The sequence below is a fragment of the Pinus tabuliformis genome, chromosome 8 (assembly GCF_031772625.1).
Source record: "Pinus tabuliformis cultivar Carrire ecotype Pingquan chromosome 8, CPIR1, whole genome shotgun sequence".
Taxonomy (NCBI): domain Eukaryota; kingdom Viridiplantae; phylum Streptophyta; class Pinopsida; order Pinales; family Pinaceae; genus Pinus; species Pinus tabuliformis.
The window spans coordinates 711,253,092-711,274,220 of record NC_142294.1 but is presented as its reverse complement, the minus strand read 5'-3'; the positions used below and the strand labels follow the sequence as shown (position 1 = coordinate 711,274,220).

Below are 21,129 nucleotides of genomic sequence, written 5' to 3'. Positions count from 1 at the left end.
ATTGCTTAACACCTGCGGCAGTTATTTTATATACTTACTAAATGTGCATTTATTAGAGCCGACCTTTGTGGAATGATCTGAGCAGACCAAGGCTCAAATCCAGCATAAAATTGTGGCCAGTTATCTGGAGACTTGAAGTAGCAGTACTTATTTAGGGATCAGTGTTTTCTGTTTGGGACATTGCAGGTAGTATTCAGTCTTAGAGAGGAGCATAATTCGAAGGAGCAACACAACACAGATATGCGAGTTATTTAGATCTGAAGTATGTTGTTGATGATCTATATCCTGTGCACCAGTTCTTGTTTAATGCTTGGACAGTCCTTGTTTTGGTAATAAACTATTGAAATCATTGATGCCATAAATGAATAAGGGTTACTAAATTAAAAAGGGACTGAGGTACTGTGTACCCTACAGTGGCATAACTGTCTAGTCTAATGTGTAGCAAGTAAGAAGGTATTATTGAATATTGAGGAAATCTGAAACATACAGTCAGGTTTTTAAGGCAGTTTTAAGACTATAGCAGTAGAAGGCAATGGCATCCACAGGATATTTGGCAGGCATCTAATCATCCAGCAGCATTCATTCAGTCTTGTAGTAGGGGTTTGTGTCATTATTCATGTTGTGCCTCACTATCATTTAATTACAGCAATCTGGTCATATTGCAGCAGGGATTCATTTGTCTTACTGAGCATCTGAAGAAAATTGCAGTTCGGTTTCTAAAGTAAGGGTTTTGAAGTTGTAAGGGTTTCATTGAATATCATGTAAGTGGACCATTATCCTTGGTACGAGAGCCAACAAATATCTTGTAAGTGGGTCATTATCTTCGGTACGGGAGTCCACAATAGTTGGTCTGATCTATTATTACTTTAAGGGTGGTTGGGTGGTGCTAGGCAGGTGATTGAAGTCACCTTCAGGTTGGAGCCTGAAAACACTTCAAGGTATTAGGGTGGTGTTAGGGCAAGTTGGACCTTGCAAGGTTGTTCGAGCATCCTTTCAGCAGCAGCTAATAAAACCAGGGCATTGGAGCATCCTTCCAGTTGGCACTGGAAAATTGAACACTTTTCTAGAGTACTAGGGAGTTGGGGCTTCCCTTTTTCCTATGTTACTGGATCAGTCAGGCCCAGCGGCTGGATCTGCGGATCCCCGGATCAAAGACGGATTTGGATCCGGATCCACCAAGATCCGCCCCGCCCAACATTTGTCTGTGTATAATATGGTTTGACGTCGCACATATTTCCAAATTATATCTCAGCGCAGAATCTAGAAAGAAAATGTCAGTGGATGAATAACCCGATATTGGAAAAATCAGCCGTGCGCGAGTTCATTAATCTGTGTGTAATATGGTTTGACGTCAGCACATATTTTCAAATTATATCTCAGCGTAGAATTCCAGAAAGAAAATGTCAGCTGATGAATAACGCTATATTGGAAAAATCAGCCGTGGGAATAATTAAGAAGGGAGTTCATTAATTTCAAGATTATAAACCTGCGGTTGACCATAGTATAAACTTTATTTCAAGATTATAAGATACGGATGTTGGGATATTCTAATTAAATTATATGTTTATTTTAAAAGTTTGATGAAGTTAATAATACCTATTAAATTATATGTTTATTTTAAAAGTTTCATAAAGTGAGTTTATTTAATTTAAATATAATAACTAGTAATTAATGTTTCAATATTATGATACATTAATTTTAATATATTAAATTAATAATTATTTTTTGCATCTGAAATTAATAATTAATTTAAAGATATTATATAGAAGTTTTATATTTAAAATTTTAAACAGAAATTATAATTTTTTTTTATTTTATACAAATTTAATTAATATTTATAAATAATATATTAATTCTGATACTATTTATCTAATATATCTAATATATATTTTTATAGGTACTATATATAAAAACTATATATTTAAAAATTAATATATGTTTTTATTTTATTTTTATATAAATTTAATTTTTAAAAATTATAAAATATTTTATATTGTTTGTACTAGCCATTCGGATCCTGGCTTTTCAAAAAACTAGCGGATCTGTATCCGAATCCTGGTAACTTAGCCTTTTTCAATTTGAGCTGAAGCATTAATGTACTCATAAATTATTAGAGAAACGTTCAGTGGTTTTTCTCCCAGAAGGGTTTCCCCTTAAATATTTTGGTGTCTATTGTCTATTGTTGGTTTATGCATTGAATTTGATGTTGAAGATTAATTAGTGCTCTGAAAAGATTAATAAGTTACTAATTGATAAGAAATACTAATTCACCCCCCTCTCGGTATTTCCAACATAATTGGACCAAAACTGCACATAACCAAAATAGCACTAAGTGCAATCCATCACTGAACCGAAAATACATCAACAAACAAGCCCTAGATGGCCTCTAGCATCAAAAAAAAAAAATCTACAAGAAATACCAACATATCATCAAAATCACTTTTGATATTGGGATATTCGTCATCAATATCACCCTATAAGCATTAAAATAAGATAGAAAAAGCTTAGCATTTCAAGTCAAGATTTTGTTTAAGTGATGGGTAAATTTTTAATAGGGTGTGTTGAGATTGGTAGCTTGGGAGGTACTCCAAGCCCTAGGGTTCGAGGTTGTGGAGGAATTGGCACCACAAAGTCTCTTGTGAGTTAAGAACCCATGGTTGGGGGTTTTGCACCCAAAGGAGTTGGGCCAAAACCAAGATGACTTTTGTTGATTTGACTCTTGGAGATGAAAGAGCACCCTTAAAGCACCAAGAGAGCATGTGCCAAAGTGGAGAAATTTTCTTTTATGTGTGAATGTGGGTTTGTGCAACAAAAGACATGTCGGCCTTGTTTTAGGACAAACACAGCCCAAGAGAGGGCTAGTTGTTGCCACATAAGATTCATATAAATAAAAGATTGAGGGACTTCAATTTTGCATCCAAGCAACACAAAAGCAACTCGCATAGGGAGGAATACTTTTGTCTTGGCCGCAATCCTTTGGATCTTAGCGAAAAGGAGAGATTGATCTATTTTAGGGCTCGTTTCTCATGACTATCCAAGCCGAGTAGGAAGCAGATCAAGCCGAGTCAAGGAGGGGCAGTTTTGTGCATCATTTGTGGAGGTTTTCTCTCATAATACAGGACGAGAAGCTCTGTGACCTAAGGATATAGGGTCGAGCCACTATAGTCTCAATTGGGAGGGCTAAAAGGCCTAAACAGGTGGTTGTAGCAGTCTATTAGGGAAGCAAATGGTGAAGGTTTGTAAAGGGAAGGAGATTGCAAGCTTTTGAAGAGGATTTGACCATAGTTGGAGGGTTGACGTGGACTGTAAGTGTGCCCTAACTAGTGAGTAGACACTTCAGGAGGTATGCACAACAATTTGCAAGGTATGTATTCTTCATGTTGTTGATTGTTGCTAGGTGTTGAGGTCCAAGTTTGGGACCAGTATGGATAGAGATTTGTTGGGTGTCTTAATGTTGTTGGAGGGCAGCCAGTAGGTGCCCAAAGTAGCCCTAGATCAGTGGGCAAGAAGGACATTGGAAATAGTAAGGAGGGTGAAGTTTCAAGATCTCCGTGACTAATCTTTGAAGGACAAAAGAAGGAGGCCAAAGGGAGAAATTTAACCAGCCGAAGTTCATTGTTGGAGAAGGACATCTTGCAGTGATAGGTGGCAGCCCTCCAACCCAAAGTTTGTCTTCATTGGAGCAACACATAGAGGGAAGAAGTCCCAAAGGAACTTAGGAGCAGCAGTGGGCAATCTAGAATTGTTCCCAAACAAAGTTGCGAACAACTCAACAAGAGTCCCTATGTGTTAATGCATTGATGGATGAATGATCAACTAGAGGCCAGATTTGTGAGTTGTGTTCAGTGACCTAAAGGAGCAAGACCACTAATATAAGTAGAGCTGCAGAATGGGAGCAGAAGGACCAGCAGTTGTGTTCAAGGTACAATCAAGGCAGCAATGATTGTTGACTACATCAGCTAGACGATCACTGTATCTTGTTTTGTGCAGTTTGGTTGCCTTAGTTGTTGACAACAAGCCCTAGTTTGTACTCTTATATCAGTGGATGTACGAGGTCCATTATCCCTGGCACAAGAGCCCGAAACAATGGTATTACAGTTTGTTAATATAACGAAGTTGGGTTGTTGAAAATTGTAAAAAGTTGTCAATTTTGTGCACTAATTGACTTACTGTTGTTTATATTCCATTGTTCAAAATAATTTCTTGTCATATTTGGATTGGTAGTGTCAGAGATTCTAAGACCCTAACCTAGAGTCCAGTGTTGTGAAAAAACCACAGGGTCATGATAGAGGAGTTCAAAAAACAATGCCACTAACATTAAGGTACATAGAGGGCTTGGTTCTCTTGATTGAATGCTAGTTCCATACCCTCCTACATCACAAACTCCAATGGAAACGTTGTAATCTCCCCAATCCTGAAATCCTAAAAAATTGTTGAGTCGGCTAGATTTTGAGTGGGATCTAAAATTTTACTTTCTCCATATGAAATCCAATGAGGTTGAAACCACTCTCAAACATCTTGATTCAATTGATGGTAAAGTTAAAAGTTTAAGTAAAAGGATGAAAATGAAAAATAAAGGAGAATTTACTTTAAGAATTACTTTATGAAAATACTTTTACTTTAAGAATTTACATTACCATTAATAGAATAGAATTAGCAGGGCAATATGGTAAAATATTAGGCTTCCCCACTCATAAATTATTGGTCTTTTAAAAAAAAATTGTGTTCAAAGGGTCCTTGGTAGTATTGTACAAAACTGGTCAGTTTGGTTTGTACCGAACCAGCTGGTTCTCTACAAGAACTGGCCGGTTCGTTATTAAACTGGCCTTTTTCTGTCCATGACACCAGTTCGGATGGGTTTTCCCTCAAAAAGCCAGTTCGGTCTGGTCCATTCCATTTCTGATAACATTGGGGATAACCACTAACATCAATGGGAACAAGAATACAACCAAAAGCAGTCAACTGTCCAATTCAACCTATGATTCATTCTAGAATTCCATTAACCATTAAATGCAAGCCCTTAATTACAAAATGGCTAGTGTACCTTACAATAGATGACACTATTTCATCTAATGAGTAAGGTGGATGTCACAAAGCACTGACTGGATCATGGATGGACGACCTTTGCAGGTAGCTGTCTGTAGATCATCATAGGGATGCAAGCTTGCAAGCTGATCATAATAGGAAAAACAATTCTTCTAGTAGCTACCCACTTCCATGTGTAACAAGTAGCAACACTCAATCTTGAAGGCTCAAAACAGTTAGGACAGACAACTCCTCATCTTGGAAAGAATATTAATTTGCAAGCACATCTAGCATCATAAAAGATTGTGTACACCTAAGCAAAAGAAAGCTAAAGCCACCACACCTTCAAATACCTAACCTAATGATTAATCAGCAGACTCCAATTGCTATTTTGTCTCTTGATACTCTATCCCAGTGGGATATGATCTATCTCTGATCCTTAAAATGATTCAGACAGACAACTTATTAAAAATAATATTGGGGAAGCAAAAGGATAAAAGAAAGAAGAAAAGCCATATCATGTATTTTATTTGAGTTAGAAGCAAAAAGAAATCAGGACTAGCATATTTGCAATACTTACAAGCTTCTTTTCAGCAAGCTGCAACAAGAATCTATGAGAGTTCATTGGCCTGAATATTAGGAAATCGGCTTTGCCTTGGTAGTATCTGGAATTATCAAGTACATTGGCAGAGTAAAAAGTGAAATAAAACTTTATTCTTTTCAGGAAAAGAAAATAACAGGAGATAATGTTAAAAAGCCTTACTTGCTGGTTATGTGATCTTGGGAAATAAGCCTGATAATTTGCATTGAACTTGGCCAATCTGCAGCAATTCTGCACAACAAAATGTTTCTATAATTACAATCTGATAGTATTGATGAGCTACAAATTATATGTTGAAGGTACAATAGATGGCATTTTCTAGGTTATGATCTAAGTCACCTGACACGAGGATTCGGGACACGTAGGATTCGGGATTCGTGGTGTCGGATTCGGGAAACGCTGACCCCGGAACAAGACACGGTTAGGACACGTTATATATTATTTTATTAAAATATATATATATATATATATATATATATTTAAAATATATATATATATATATCTTAAAAATTAGTTATTAGCATATTTCTTACACAAATTTTAATTAATGATACAAATTTATTGATTTCAAACATAGATCTTCATCTATAGCTATTAGCATGCATAGTACATACAAAATTCAAATAAATGTCAGTGGTTACTGGTACTGGTCACATAAATGAGTTACTAATGAAATTTCCCTGTGCCAAGTGTGCCAAATAATTAGAAAATTTTCAGTACTTTCTGAGCTGTACTGGAGCACTTTGAAACAAACAGTGAAAATTATAATAAGGTTATGCCACTGTCATATTAGATTTATGCACATTGCAGATGTGAGGGGTTTTTATGTTGATTTAAGTTTGATTTTCTCACTGTTATGAAACTAATAGGACAGCTGTAGCAAAATGATGAAGTAGGAAACATTAGGAGATCAAACCCTGGAGGCTCAACCACTAGAAGTCTAGAACCCACTTGCACGAGAACCTAACTTCAATGCTTCTGCAAACCCACCAGGGATCAGCTCAAGAAACAAACATTTGCTGAAGCCTGACAGTGACTGATATGAAAGAAAAGGAAGAAGATAAAGCAAAACAGTCATTGCCAGAGAGCTTTTGCACAACTCCCAGTCTCAGAGTCATTGATGTATATCAGTATTAGCTTCCAATTTGGAAACAGTGGTCTTGTTGGTCTATACAGAAGCAGTGAATGCGAATGAAAACAGCGAACTTAAACCCCTAAAAACGAATCCGAAACCAAAAATCGTTCCAAAAATCGTGACACGTTCCAAATTTTTCTGACACGCTCATGACACAACGTACCCGGATATGACACGACGAGTCATGGAAATATGACACGTGTCAGGACAGAATCGTGTCCGATTCGTCCGATTCGGGATTCGTCCAGGGGTTAGGACGAATCCGGTTTCATAGGTTATGATAGATCTATCATAATTCTTCAATTCTGTAAAAGAGAAAAACCTATAGCCAATTAACCATATTACAATGTGAAATGTCTACATGCGGGTGTAAACATCATAAATAAAAGACGAAAAATAGTTTAGGGGCCCAATCTACTACAAACACATTGAGTAGTTGTACGATAAGTAATACAATTTTATCCTTTCTCATGGAAGCTACCATACATTTTTGGGTTCTCAAAATGGTTACTGTACTCACTGCTATGCTGTATATGGCATTCATTGCTTGTTCTCCTATTTCAATGATGATGAAAGACTTACCAGATAATAAATAAATTACACAACTATACAAAAAGTTTTTTGCAAAAAGTAATGTATAGTAACCAAAGGGCTTTGGTGACTCAAAAATTGGTTGAATGTCACCAACTCAGTGAAGGATCAATGAAATTTACATTAAAGAGTTGTCTATTTGATTTCCATCTAGGTTATCTTTTTGCCAGCCTTGTATCTAAGTGCTAGAAATTTCACTATAATTGTGGAACAAAAATATGATATTGTAGTATAGAGCTTTCATAATTCTTAAAAACTATTTAGCAGAAATGCTAATACTGATTTAGACATTTCAGACAGTATGGTCTGTTAGATTATCCTGTCAACTGAGAATCCTTGCATAGTTATTCATCCATCAGAGTCTACTTTCCAATGAGGGATTGTCTCGGACACAGTTTATGGATACTACTTGCTTTCATTGTGCGGTGGGGTGGAGCAGGGGTTGAAACCAATTGCCACCCCTTTCGGATGTGCAGGTGTGCTTGGAAATGTTGTGATGTTTTGTGTGCTTGAGGACGCAGAAATGTTTATCTTTGAGTTTCTCCATACTGAAAGCACAGTGAGAATGTCCCCCATGCTGGGGAGCACGTCACATGTAACACTGAAATTTTGTAAGTATTAAGACATTATAATTACAAGCCTATAGCATCCTACATAACAAATGTCCACCATGTATACCCTTTTTACTCATCAGCACAACAGCTTTACAGATGCCTTGCCCACCATGTTACAGATAACTATTGAATATTTTATTACCCTTAAGAAAATTATTGGGAGATGCTTATTCTTAATATGTATATTAGGAAGAAGTCATATTCTGGTTTAATATCCAGATCATGACAATGACAATGAACTATACCTCTGCCTGGTCACCTTACTCCAGTTGGGGCATGTTACCCTTCATTTCAGCAGGGGAACATACAGATACTTATCACTTTGCATATCACCATTGTATGCCCAAGGATACAAGTCAAAGGCTTGTAGACCATGTGAGTTTTTGTGTTGAGGTGTCCTAGGCCTTGCTATGGTCACCGATACTTGGTCCCTTTGGGTTAAGGTCCTAGTCCTTTCGTCTTGGATAGGATTGGACGGCTTTGGGTTGATCTCATTGGGCCACATATTTGATGGGAGTCTTCAGGTATGTAGGGGTGATTGCAGTTGTAAGGGCCAGTACATCCCATGTCGTGCGCACCAACATCTTACCACATGGTCATGTATCATAGAGTTTGTATGTCTCCTTGGCCTTGGTGTAGTATTTATCAACCAGTTCTCAACATGGCAGTATCAGTCTTTCAGTTGTTCACAGTTCTCAAGGGAGTACACATTTCCCGATGCATGTGGTTCCAAAAGGAAAAAAGGCAACTTGCTCTCACAATGCTCAGCAAAAAATGTAGATGAAATGCCACTAGGAGTTCTACCCCCTTGGCTTCGCTAGGAATTCGCGTAGATGGAGGAGTTGAGATTTGAGCCACAACTCAACTCGAGACTTGCCCCCAAGGCGACACTTAGTGGATTGAAGATTTCTTCCACGTTAGCCCAACATGTGGATTAGGCAGCAACATTTTTTTATGCCATTGCCGGGGATAAATCTTTTTAGACCCACAATACAACTTTTGTTTTCTCTCTTATTCTTCACCTTGTTTTATGTGTAGCTCTAGTTATTAGAGCTTGATTTGTATCCATTGGGCAACTCCACTTTTAAACAATCCTGCAAGGTATTCTACTAGAAGAAATTCAAGTTTGATTAGTCTCATTCATGTTGGAAAATGTAACTATGTTCAATCTTCATTAATGTACTTGAGTCATCATGTAATGTACTTGTCAAAAGAATAAACAAAAGAATTTTTATTATTCTAACAATGACTTATTAAAGCATGGATTTCATGCTTGGGTCATCATTATATTAGTCAAAGTCCCCATTGTGGACTCCCAAGATTGATATTGAATTTATAGAGTCATTGTACATTCAAAGAGACCCTTCTTGGGCTTTTGAATCATGTAAAAAGGTTTAGTATTGAGTGAAATACGATTTATGTACCCTCCACATCAAGTCGGCCTAAAGGACCCTAATTCGACCCACAAGAAGCCTACAAATACAAGCTAGTCGAAGTCGTTTGTAGCATCATCTCTCAAGCTAGTTCGATATCTCAAGAAGAGTTGGAGAAGTGCTAAGTCTGTTGTCGGGAGGTCGAAAGAAGTGCAAGTTTGGGGAAGTCTAAAGAGAGGAAGAAAATTGAACTTTTGGGGTGTGTGTGTGTGTGTCTCTCTCTCTCTCTCGTGGTCCGGATTGGGAAATCGAAGTCTCCTAAGTATTGAATTAATGTAATTATTTAATGTTTTGAGTGATTTTAATGAGAATAGGAATTAATTGAATATTGTGTGGCATAATTGTAAATGTTCTCAAATGTAGGAGAACATGAGAGATTTAGGATAGTTGAGTGATGAGAGAATTGAAAATTGATTGTAAATCTTAGATTAGGAGTTAGTTCATGATTTTGTGGATTTGAGAGAATCCTTAGGGATGACAGAGATTTTAGGATTCTGTTGAGAAGCTTATGGATCTAAACCAAGAATTGGGTTTAGAATTCCTTTTTGTATAAATGTAAGCCTAAAAGGCATAGATAGGAGTAGATAGAGACAGAGAGAGAGAGAGAGGGAGAGTTAGATATTTAGATAGTGTTTGTAAGCCTACGGGCAGATAATGAACAGAGGCCATTAAATTAGAAGATCAGGTCGAGGAGAGACAGAGAGTCTCATCATGTAATTGTTTATTCATATATATATATATATGCACAAAGATTCGATTTCAATTTGTATGAGTGTGTTGTTAAGCATCAATGGCGAATGATGAGTGAGTTAGTATATTCTGTGTAACAGAGTTGCAGGCAGAGTTTGACAATTACATAGAGAGGAGCATGACGAGGAGGATCATAATGGATCGTTGAATCCATTAGAAAGATCCAAGCCAAAGCTCAAAGGTAGTGCGCAGTGGAACAACCGAAGGACCAGAACCCGAAGAAAACCCAAGGACCACGGTAAACATTGAAGAAACAGCAAAAAACCAATGTAAAGAGGCGGACGAAATAGTGAAGTATTGTTGAACAGCAACCGTTGGATCCAACAGATCAACAGACAGGATCCAATCGCAAAGGAGACAGAGGAATATCGCATCGGCGGATTTATACACAAAAGTGGTATATCAGGTGGAGCAAATGTGGTAAGTGGTATTTAGAGGAGTTCACCCGATCCCACTTATTGGTTGACACGTAGCATTCAGGTGGAGAGAGAAAACCATTTTTGAAGGTGGTTATTCTCCGTGCTACTTGTCCACCCGAAATCATCGTGGACCATTGGATCCACGAAGTGTAGATCAACGGCGGAGGATCTGTCGAGCAAGTTTGTTGATCGGTTGAATCAACAACCGTCGAATCGGGATCCGCATCGGCGGTCAAGATTTGATTGGTGATCGCATTTCGGCAAAGTCAAATAACGGTGAGCAGTGGAATGGCGATGTGCCGATAGCAAGCGATATCGCCGATAAGCTGATGAAACCAATCGGAGATCGGAGCAGGAGTAGCGCAGCGGAAGGTTTGAGATGGAGACGGACTCGATGATAAATATGAATGCGGGTGTATAGATTTTGAGATCCGCTTATGTGTTTCAGAGCGGGATTTCGTGTATTTCCTTTGTATTCTGTTAAAGTGTTGTGCCCGAGTCTTTTAAGGCTTAAGTGTTATTTAAACACTTCCGATACTCGCATATCGGAGTCGAAGTCGGAGGGGTGATAAGAGCATATATGTGGTATGACCATGGCAAACTGTGATGAGCGATTGCGATAAAGGCAATTCTTGGGAAATGTGCAAAGGCTAAGAAAAGGCAGAAAAAGGTATGTTATGCATGTTTTTACGTGTATTCTCTTATAGGAGAATTATAATGGATTGAAGCGTTGCTATAAGGGTTTTAATGGTTTTCCAATTATAACCCAAAGTTATAAAGTGGGGTTTGGATATATGTGCGGCCATAAGGATTAAGAAAGGTTTTGGATTGATTAAGTTCCGATAGTTGAAAGGATTTGAAGGGATAGACTATGTTCAGCTTAATAGAGGTTTCCACGTGAGTTTTAATCAAGGGGCCTTAACCCATTGTTATTTATAATGAACCTTTGACTGAAAGGTCATGTAAATTCCTTGGGGAAAATGGTTTATGCATAGGAATATGCATATTGTGGGTAAAGCAGGCGTAACCCTGCGTCAAAAACCCTAATTCAGCCTCCTCCTGAGACCTTCCTAGAACAAGACAACTCCTCCTAAGGTCAACGAGGTCCATATAGACTATTCTTCCTTCCAATTACAAGAAGTTGCACTTTATCTTACTACAACTCAGACCTGCAACTTCGGCCTCTTTCTGCAACCCAGAAACCCTAGAATTTTGTACGTGTGAGAGAGATAGAACCCAAAAACAAAACCTTTTTTCCTCCTTTCTTCTCCTAGACCTTCGCTCACCTTTTCTTCTTCTCCCAGCTACATATCAAACTTCTTCTTGTGATTCGAACTTGTGGAGTGAATGAGTGCCAAATGAGGTTGAACTGCTCCTTTATTTAGCCCTTTCCAGGGAGTCGAATTCCCTCCTTTAGGCCAACTTGTAACTGTCAACGCTGACTTGTACTTTTGGAGTTTTCAGGACTTTCTAGTCTCAAAAATAATTCTTTTTACAATTACATTTTGCCCAAAAGGTTATTATAATAATGATGTCGACTCCTTTGACTCGTGACAATAAATCCTAAGACCTAACAAACCCTAGAAGCATGATCCTTGTGAAATTAGAGTGATAAAAGATGTGGGGCCACAAAGAAATCCAAGTGGACCTGTTGACCACTGGAGTGGCATCTGATGATTATATGAAGACTCCATGCCCAAGGATGATCCCGAGGACACTTGTACCATCAGATATCATCAGTCAACAGAGTTTTTTTAACTCTACTTCTATTTTTCATCATCTATTCTTATATCCAGATTCCACACCCTGCGGGGAATTGTAATAAGTGATACTAGTAATGATGAGTTTTGATTCTGTAATAGGCCTAGGATGTTGGGACACGATCAGTAAGCGAGTACACCTTGAAGTATTTTTTTATTTGGTTAATTGCCCCTTCTTTTTCAAAGGCGGATAATTTTATTGGTTTTTTCACTCACTTTTTACCCCAAAGTCAGGGTGACAGTTTGAAGGTTCAACCTCTAACACATCTTAGTGTCTAGAGTCAATGTATATTACCATATTAGATCACACAAAAAATTATGTGGAATTTGGTTAGGTCTAGGTAGTCATTTTTTAATTTTTTAGATTACCCGCACGTCAAAAATTGCAAATAACATTGCATTTAAATTGTAATAAGTGTAGTCTAGAGAAGTTGTATGGGGTATGAATAATAAAAATTACACCTCTCACCCTCAACTTTCTACTATGACACACTTTGAGGGGCTAATAATGTGTTTTGAACCTTCAAAGCCCACATTTCCTTAGTTTAGTGGAAATTGTGCCATTTAATTAGGCTAGAATTAAATAAAATAGAGAGAAATAAATTATTCCATGTGATAGAATGACATGGAAATGACTTGGAAATTATCCCAAGTCAAAGAGTTGAGTCAACAGATATGTGAAAGATGATTGAGCACATTGCATCATAAATACACCATTATTTGGCAAAATCGAATTTCCCAGAGATAAAGCAGTAGTTGCATATGTGGAAAATTGAATTTACTAGAGGAACTCATGTACTGAAGGAATATTTTATGGAATATTTAGACTGAGGATTTCGTGGGGCCTTCTCTCACTGTTAGCTCGAGTTGCTTCTACACTTAAAGCTTCACATGGAGGATTACGAGTTTCACTTGAGGAAATCACGCAGCTCCTAGCGATCTACACAAAGCATCTTTGGGATCATCATCTGAAGTGGCGGCACTTGGTTCAAGTTTGATTTGGTTTGACTGGAGTTATCTCATTGCTTTGGTTCACTCATGGATATGTTTACTATGCCATATAAAAGAATTTGATTTTCCTTGGGTGCCAATGAGGAATTCAATTTGCCTTGGTGTCTCTGTCATCTCCACTTGGAACTTGACTTGCTCTTTCTTGGGATTTGCTCCAAGTTCAGTTTTCACATGCATTCTACCTTGGGATTTGCTCCCAACTCTCTATATAATAAGGCTATGTTCTCTCATATTGTATCATGTTATGAGCTATTCGACTTCAGGAAATTCTGTCATTTTGTACTTGCATATTTTCTTAATATAATCAAGACTTTAGAACTATCTGGCTAGTGTTCTCTTGGTGTAATGAGGTGATGCCCTTTCATGCTACTGCAATTTTGTTTAATTTCTTTTGCATATTCGATTAATATTAGTTTATACTTGTTATCTTGTTTGGATTGATGTGTGCAAGCTATCTTGCACATATCATTGATTTAGAGTAGTATTATAGGGATAAACTTGCCAATTCATTTTAGGAGGAATGTTTGGTCTATCTTATTCATTATATTGCTCTAATCCTTGGCAAACTAATACTTGTTCAAGTGTGTAGGAAAGATCTTTTGTATTGTGTGAAGGAATCCATTTGGAAGTGGGAGAAATCTCAATTAGATCAACTCACTCCTAGAATCACAACGATCCAAAACTCAACGATTTTTTCGCTCCAAGTCTTCCATCCAATGAAGAGCAAAAGGGAGTTTTCTTACTCTATAACTACTTGATCATCCATTTAAATTTAAAATACTTCTTTGGTTCTAGTTCTTTCAAAGTTATATCTCATATTCAAGAGTCATTTCCAAAGCTAGGCAAGTTTGAAAGTTCACTCTCATTACTTGAGCTAGTATTTTGTATATTAAATTGTAGTTTAGTTTTGATTTCTTTTTCCTAATTTCACACTGACAATTGGTTTTGTGTTTTAAAGCCCATAGGCTTGAGCATTGGGCAGCAAAGAGCTTGAGGAGAAGCTTTGGGAAACTACTCACTCATGTGTATGCAGGACCCCCTCACGCTATCCAAACACTGATTTTTAGGGAGGTCATAAGCACTTGGGAGAGAGTTGCAAACTCATCTAGGTCGTGGAACTTTTGAGCCTTGTGAATCTCCTTTGGAGAGTTTTTTCCATCTTCAATTTTGTTGTCGTTATATTTTTTGGGAGAGAGTCTAGCTTTGTTAGATTCCGATATTTCTAAAGATCTCTCCATATTGTGGGCAGTCCTCTTAGAGGGATTTTTATCCACTTGCAGCTCTAATAAAAACATTAAAAAAACTTGTTTGAGGGAGCTTGGAATTTTTCCCATGGCACCCCCCTTCTTCATTTGGAGGGGGGATTCTTGTGGGTGGCCTAATTTTGTTTCTAGTTTTTCTTAGCTTTCTAGCATTTAATTTCATTTTGTGCATGCTTAAAATTAACACATTTCACTCCACATGTATTTTTTATTAATCTTTTATTTAAATTCCCATGTGCATAAGCTTCCAAATTGTAAACTTGAGCAAATCTTATCTTATGTGTAAACACGTCATACTTTGGCAAGTTTTAATTGTTTTATAATTTCTTCAAGCATATGCTTCACTACTTGGTCAAATTATGTTATATGACATGGAAACTATTGGAACACTATCATTTATTTGAAACAATGTGTTGGAATTTCTAAGTCTGACACGTTATAAAACCCTTCATGCACTTTACTGATTTATTCCTACCTACTTGTTCTGTTAATTGACAAGTTATTTACCATGTAAATACTGGAAATAAATACAAGTACATGCTCAACACATTACAGATCATCAACTGAAGGAAATAGAAACAAGCACACAAGTGACACTGTTATTTTTGGACTAATGTCCCCGGAAAAACCCAATGCGGGAAAACCGGTGCAGCTATCTGAGGGTTTGATTTATTAAGCAGCTTCAGAATACAATCTGGGTGTCAAATCTGACTCACCCAATAGAGAAAAATCTCGGCAGTAGCACTCCTCTACTCGGAAGCAGATATTCTGGCTGAAACCCTGGATAAACACTTTGGCAGCTCTACAGCTCCAATATGCCCCACGAAACCCCAGCGTTAACCTCTCTCTGGCCCAACGTTAGCCCAGCGTCACTCTGGCTTGGCCTGCGTCAGCCTCTGGAGGCACTGCGTCAGTTCTCTAGCCCTCTGTGTCACCCACGCTAGCCATCTGAGGCACTCTGCAGCTCCTGGCTGCCTCTGCATGAGCCCTAGCTGCCTCTGCGTGGACCCTTAGCTGCTTCTGCGTCCCTCTCCGGCTACTGCGTTGATCCTCTCGGTGTTATCTCTACCTCTTTGCTTCTGTATTCACTGCCCCTCAACTGCATCTCTAATCACTCTCTCAACTTTCTCAGCAAACCCAACCCCAGAAAGTCGAAATCTTGATCTCTTGGCGTGTTCTCCAAGTGACCCTCAAGCCTCCTCTTATACTTTTCTTGTTGACAAATCAACGGCCAAGATTAAGTCCCTAATCAACAGCTAAGATTAGATTTGACTTGATCCATGACTTTTGGACCATTCTAACACAGTTTTATATTAATTCACATTAATATTTTATTTTCCCTAAGTTTAGACTTAGGGATTCCATTAAAAATATTAATTATTTTAATATCTCCCAAACTGTTTAGAATTTGCCTAAACCCTTTCTGGGTATTGGAGATCTCATGTGCCTTAGCCTTTCCACCAATTTTCGTGGCTAGAGCACATCCAATGCTACCCCTAATCAACACTCCCTCTTAGCGAGGACTATGCTCTAGTAATACTCCTCACTGAGCATCACTTTGATTATCTGACATCGGTCTCTGTGCTGATGCTAGGCCTGCTGCCCAACATTCTCTGCATTGTTGCATCCTATACTGCTACCCATGACCCTGCCACTTCCATTGTTGCATCCGTACTGCAACTCCCTTTGCATCCGCGCTGCTGCCCATGGCCCTGCCACTACCACTGCTGCATCTGCATTGCAACCCCTCTCATCATGTTGCATCATGTTGCCCATAGCACTACCACTGCTAACTGCTGCACTGCAAACCAATGACATCTCCAACTTTGACATCTCCATCAGGCTAGAAACACTCCTGATGCTGAAGCTCCCTCTGTCACTGACAAGTGCTCCCTCTCTGACCTCTGCGCTGCTGCAACAACTCCATGCATCTCGCACCATTGCACACCTCTTTGTGCCATCCTCCACTGGTGCAACATTCTCATGCCTCTCACACTGTTGCAGCCTGCTAGCCTCGCATTGTCCTGGGAATCCTGTACTGTAGCTCCCTCTGCATCCGTCTCTACTGACATCGCTAGTACTGCTACTCCTCTTCGGGGCTCCCGTAGCAAGGTCTAATCCAAGACGCTGTGTAACTCGAGGATCCTGCCCCTCATCGCCTGTAATCTGCCTGACTGCAACTCGATGTCTCCCCACTTCTGCTCAAGTGGTGTGTGTGCACTCATGACATAGTCATCCTCTGTCTCCACTTCCTTCTCTGCCCTTCCTGGCATAACCTTGGTCTCGGAGGCCTCTCCCTTGCTCTTCTTGCTTGGACACAGGGTCACATAATGACCCAGCTCCCCACAGTGGAAGCATTTGACCTTGGAGAGGTCCTTCTTCTTCCGTTTCTCCTGCATTCCCTCAAGATGCTAGGGCAGCGTCCACCTCCTCCTCCTTGATTCTGATCCCCTTGCCACTGCTTCCCACGTTGCTCAGCCTTCTAATCTCTTCTTGGCGAAACACCTCCCAGTCTTCTGAGACTGCATTCAGAGCTATTCTCACCATCAATTCTGGATCCGGCGTTGCCCCTATGGAAGTCAATTGATCTCAGATCTTCTTCAATCGACCGAGGAATGGGTCGATCTGTTCCCCCTTCTGTATCTGTTATGATCGCAGCTGATTTTCTAGTAGCATCTTCCTCTGCATGGAAGTATGCTGATACAACTTGGTCAGGGCCTCCCACATCTCCTATGTCGTGTTCTTCTCAGCAATATGTGGTACTATATGATCCTTGACCCTGTCAAGGATGATACTCTTAGCCCTCGCCATTGCATCCTCGTACCTGTCGTTATCAGTCAGGTCAACTGGGACCGCTATCGTCTTCAAGGCGAAGTGCTTGACACGATTTCTATCAAGTATGGATAAGATTCTGGCCTTCCAAACTACGAAGTTTGAGGCTCCGTCCAGTCTGTCCTAGTCTCTTACTCCGTGTAGTGCCATTTTGTTGCTCCTCTACTTCCCTCCTGGAAGTTCTCGGTGTGACTCCCTCTGAGCCTCGATTTCCTTCTTGGAAACCCTTCTGCCAATGTCGAGATGCCCCCACTCTGATCGTTTGTGCAGCTGCACCACTGATCCAGATTTCTCGGCTAGAAACCCTCGGTAGCAACTCCCTCCTCCTTGGCCTTGCCCTGTTAGGTATTGTTTTGACTACAGTACCCCACCAGCTCCACTTTGCAACTTACCCACAGCCTCCTAAACCCCAAAAAGTTGAAGGTTAGAGCTCCTAGGCTCTGCGCAATCCCAACACCAGCGAATCAGCTTCCTCAACCAACTGTGTCAACCCTCCTGGTTTCTGCATGGCTCTGCATGAGCCTGTCTTTGCCTCCCTCAGCCTCTGTGCAGCCTCTTCTTGGCTCAATCTTGATGACATATGCACTGCATCACCCCTTCCTTGCTGCTACTCTGCTAGGAACAGCTTTTGTCACTCGGGACAGCTGTTTTCTCTTGTTGCTGCTTTGCTCAACTGATGTCCTCAGTTCTCCTGTAATCTGCAACCACGCTCTGATACCTTGTTAGAATTTCTAAGTTTGACACGTTAGAAACCCTTCATGCACTTTACTGATTTATTCCTACCTACTTGTTCTGTTAATTAACAAGTTATTTACCATGTAAGTACTAAAAATAAATACAAGTATATGCTCAATACATTACAGATCATCAATTGAAAGAAATAGAAACAAGCACACAAGTGACACCGTTGTTTTTGGACTAATTTCCCGGGAAAAACCCAATGCGGGAAAACCAGTGCAGCGATCTGAGGGTTTGATTTATTAAGTAGTTTTAGAATACAATCTGGGTGCCAAATCCGGCTCACCCAATAGAGAAAAATCTCGGAAATAACACCTCTCTCCTCGAAAGTAGATATTCTGGCTAAAACCCCGAATAAACACTCAAGCAGCTCTATAGCTCCAATCTGCCCCACAAAACCCCAGCGTCAACCTCTAGGACCTGCGTCAGCATCTCTCTAGCCCAGCGTCACTCTGGCTTGGGTTGTGTCAGCCTCTGGAGACATTGCATCAATCCTCTGGCCCTCTACGTCAATCCTCTGGCCCTCTGTGTCACCCACGTTGGCTCTCTCAGGCACTGCGCAGCTCCTGGCTGGCTCTGCGTGGACATTTGGCTGTTTCTGCATCCCTCTCTCCGGCTACTACGTTGATCCTCCCAGTGCTATCTCTGCCTTTCTGCTTCTGTATTCACAGCCCCTCAGCTGCAACTCTGATCACTCTCTCAACTTTCTCAGCGAACCTAACCCCAGAAAGTCGAAAACTTGATCTCTTGGTGTGCTCTCTAAGTGACCCTCAAGCCTCCTCTTATATGTTTCTCGTTGACAAATCAACAACCGAGATTAAGTCCTTAATCAATGGCTAAGATTAGATCTGGCTTGGTCCATGACTTTTGGACCATTCTAACACAGTTTTATATTAATTCACATTAATATTTTATTTTCCCTAAGTTTAGACTTAGGAACTCCATGAAAAATATTAATTATTTTAATATCTCCCAAACTGTTTAGAATTTGCCTAAACCCTTTCTGTGTATTGGAGATCTCATGTGCCTTAGCCTCTCCACCAATTTTCGTGGCTAGAGCACATCAGATGCTACCCCAAATCAACAAATTGTAGTTTAAAGCAATCTATTCATTTTACTTGCCTATTTTCTATTTAATGGTGCAAACACATATGAGCTAATTTACATTCTAGTCTCTCAAGTTTTGCAACTATCTTATTTTTCATTGAAGCATTCGCATGTAGCATTATTTTAAATTGGGGAATTAACAAAATTTACACTTTATTTAGGCATATTTTAGTATAGGAAGGCCCCAAGCCTCATTAAAATTTTACCTCTAACATAAGTTGGTTGAAGTAGATATCTTAGGGACCCTCTACTCCTCTATTGATTCATCACTATGAGATCCATATCTTTGGGCGACGGTGAGGTCTGAGGATTGAAGAGTTAAATTGTAATCTTGTTGTAGAAATAATTAATAAAATTAACCAAGAACACTTTCCATTACATTTACTTTACTTGTTTCTTGATTGTTTGATTTTTCATCTACAAAGTCTATTCCAAAAGCAAGTATTGTAATCCTTTCAAACAAGTGCTTTCTTTTCATGCTTCAAGTCTAATTGCATATTGATGTCTTGTTTTAGCACTTCCTTTCTTTTACATTTCCAAGTTAATTACTAAATGTTGGGTTTTGGCAAGATATGTTTCACATGTTTTGATTCATAAAGTCGATTATCTCAAAAAAAAAAAATATTTTGAAATATCTTGTGTTAACAATCTTTTGTTTACATTTCAGGGTTACTTTGTTTTTTCTTTTGAGAGCATTGCATTTTACTTTGAGCAAATATATCTTTAAATTGTTGTGAAAAATCATTATAAGGCACTGGTTTTATATTTTTTCCCATGTTAATGATTGGCATTATTATTTTAAGTTGCTCACAACATATTTGCTCATAAATCCTTAAAAGTAATCCATTTTCACTATAATACTCTCTTAGAAACTCACATCTTTTAACGTAACTTTTTCATTAGGGACCACCCCCCTTAGTTAACCTAGGAGATAGCTCAAACAGAGAGAGTCAAGATTAGTGTGACAGCCCCTTCTCTGAGTTCCCTGCCACCAACCATGCCTTGTGGGGTTGAAAGTTTTTCTCACTGACTTGTAGGTAGGTGTAGGCAGCAGGTGATAACAGAACACAAACAAGGTCAAGGGTTTAGGGTGAAACTTCAAACAAAAGGTCTTGACCAAGTAAGGGACGAAAAAAGGATCAAAGAGATTATATTTGGCTTGAATTTTCAATGCAATGATCTTTGATGAAGCCACTAACCTATGAAACCTAGGCCAAGAACAGAATTGGAGCTAGGGCTTGGGGTATTTCGAAATCAAGCCATGGGAATTCTCTCAAAAATTTTGAGGGCCTAGAGGATACACCAGCATAGTTGTGACCCAACTTCCTCACCAAATGGATGGCTGCAAAGAATTCTGTGATGCCCTAGGAGACACTACAATTAGGCCTCAGAAAAAGAAAGAGAGGTAGGTGAAAATATTTTCGTTGAAGTGATCACCAAGGATTAGACCAGTGCCCAGTCTATTGGGAGAATAGAGTCAATGAGATTTCAACCTTTGGAGTTTCTTTTACCCAATCAAGGAGTTCCCCAGCAACTTCATATAGCCCTAAAGGCAACAACTAGGTTACCAAGAAATTTATAATTCTTTTGCTACAATTTGATAACTTATCAAGGTAATTATTAAAATAATGTACACATAGGAACATTCATTCACTATACCCAATCATGTAACATATGCAATACCCTCACAGAATCAAGATTTGACAAATTTGCATTTCATTAAGGCAGAAACTAAGATTTCATGAGCAAAAATTCTATACATTATACATGAGCACATAAAGTAAAGAAATAGAACATGAGAATTACTTACAGGTATAGCAAGTATATCCAATCATCAAAAGGAAGGAAAAT

General features: G+C 39.0%; 1 protein-coding gene across 3 annotated transcripts in view; it reads right to left on the bottom strand.

Moving 5' to 3' along the window:
- LOC149237588 (mediator of RNA polymerase II transcription subunit 25-like) overlaps window positions 1–21,129 on the bottom strand; it is a 155,442-nt gene that overhangs the window by 19,967 nt on the left and 114,346 nt on the right. For 2 of the 3 annotated variants that reach the window (XM_089366845.1, XM_089366843.1), the window contains 3 exons: window positions 5,966–6,025; window positions 5,789–5,857; window positions 5,606–5,690 (listed from right to left, as the gene is read on the bottom strand). In XM_089366845.1, the coding sequence (XP_089222971.1) occupies window positions 5,606–5,690; window positions 5,789–5,857; window positions 5,966–6,025 (214 nt within the window). The remainder of the gene's footprint in view (window positions 1–5,605; window positions 5,691–5,788; window positions 5,858–5,965; window positions 6,026–21,129) is intronic. The other variant, XM_089366844.1, reaches the window with a different exon arrangement.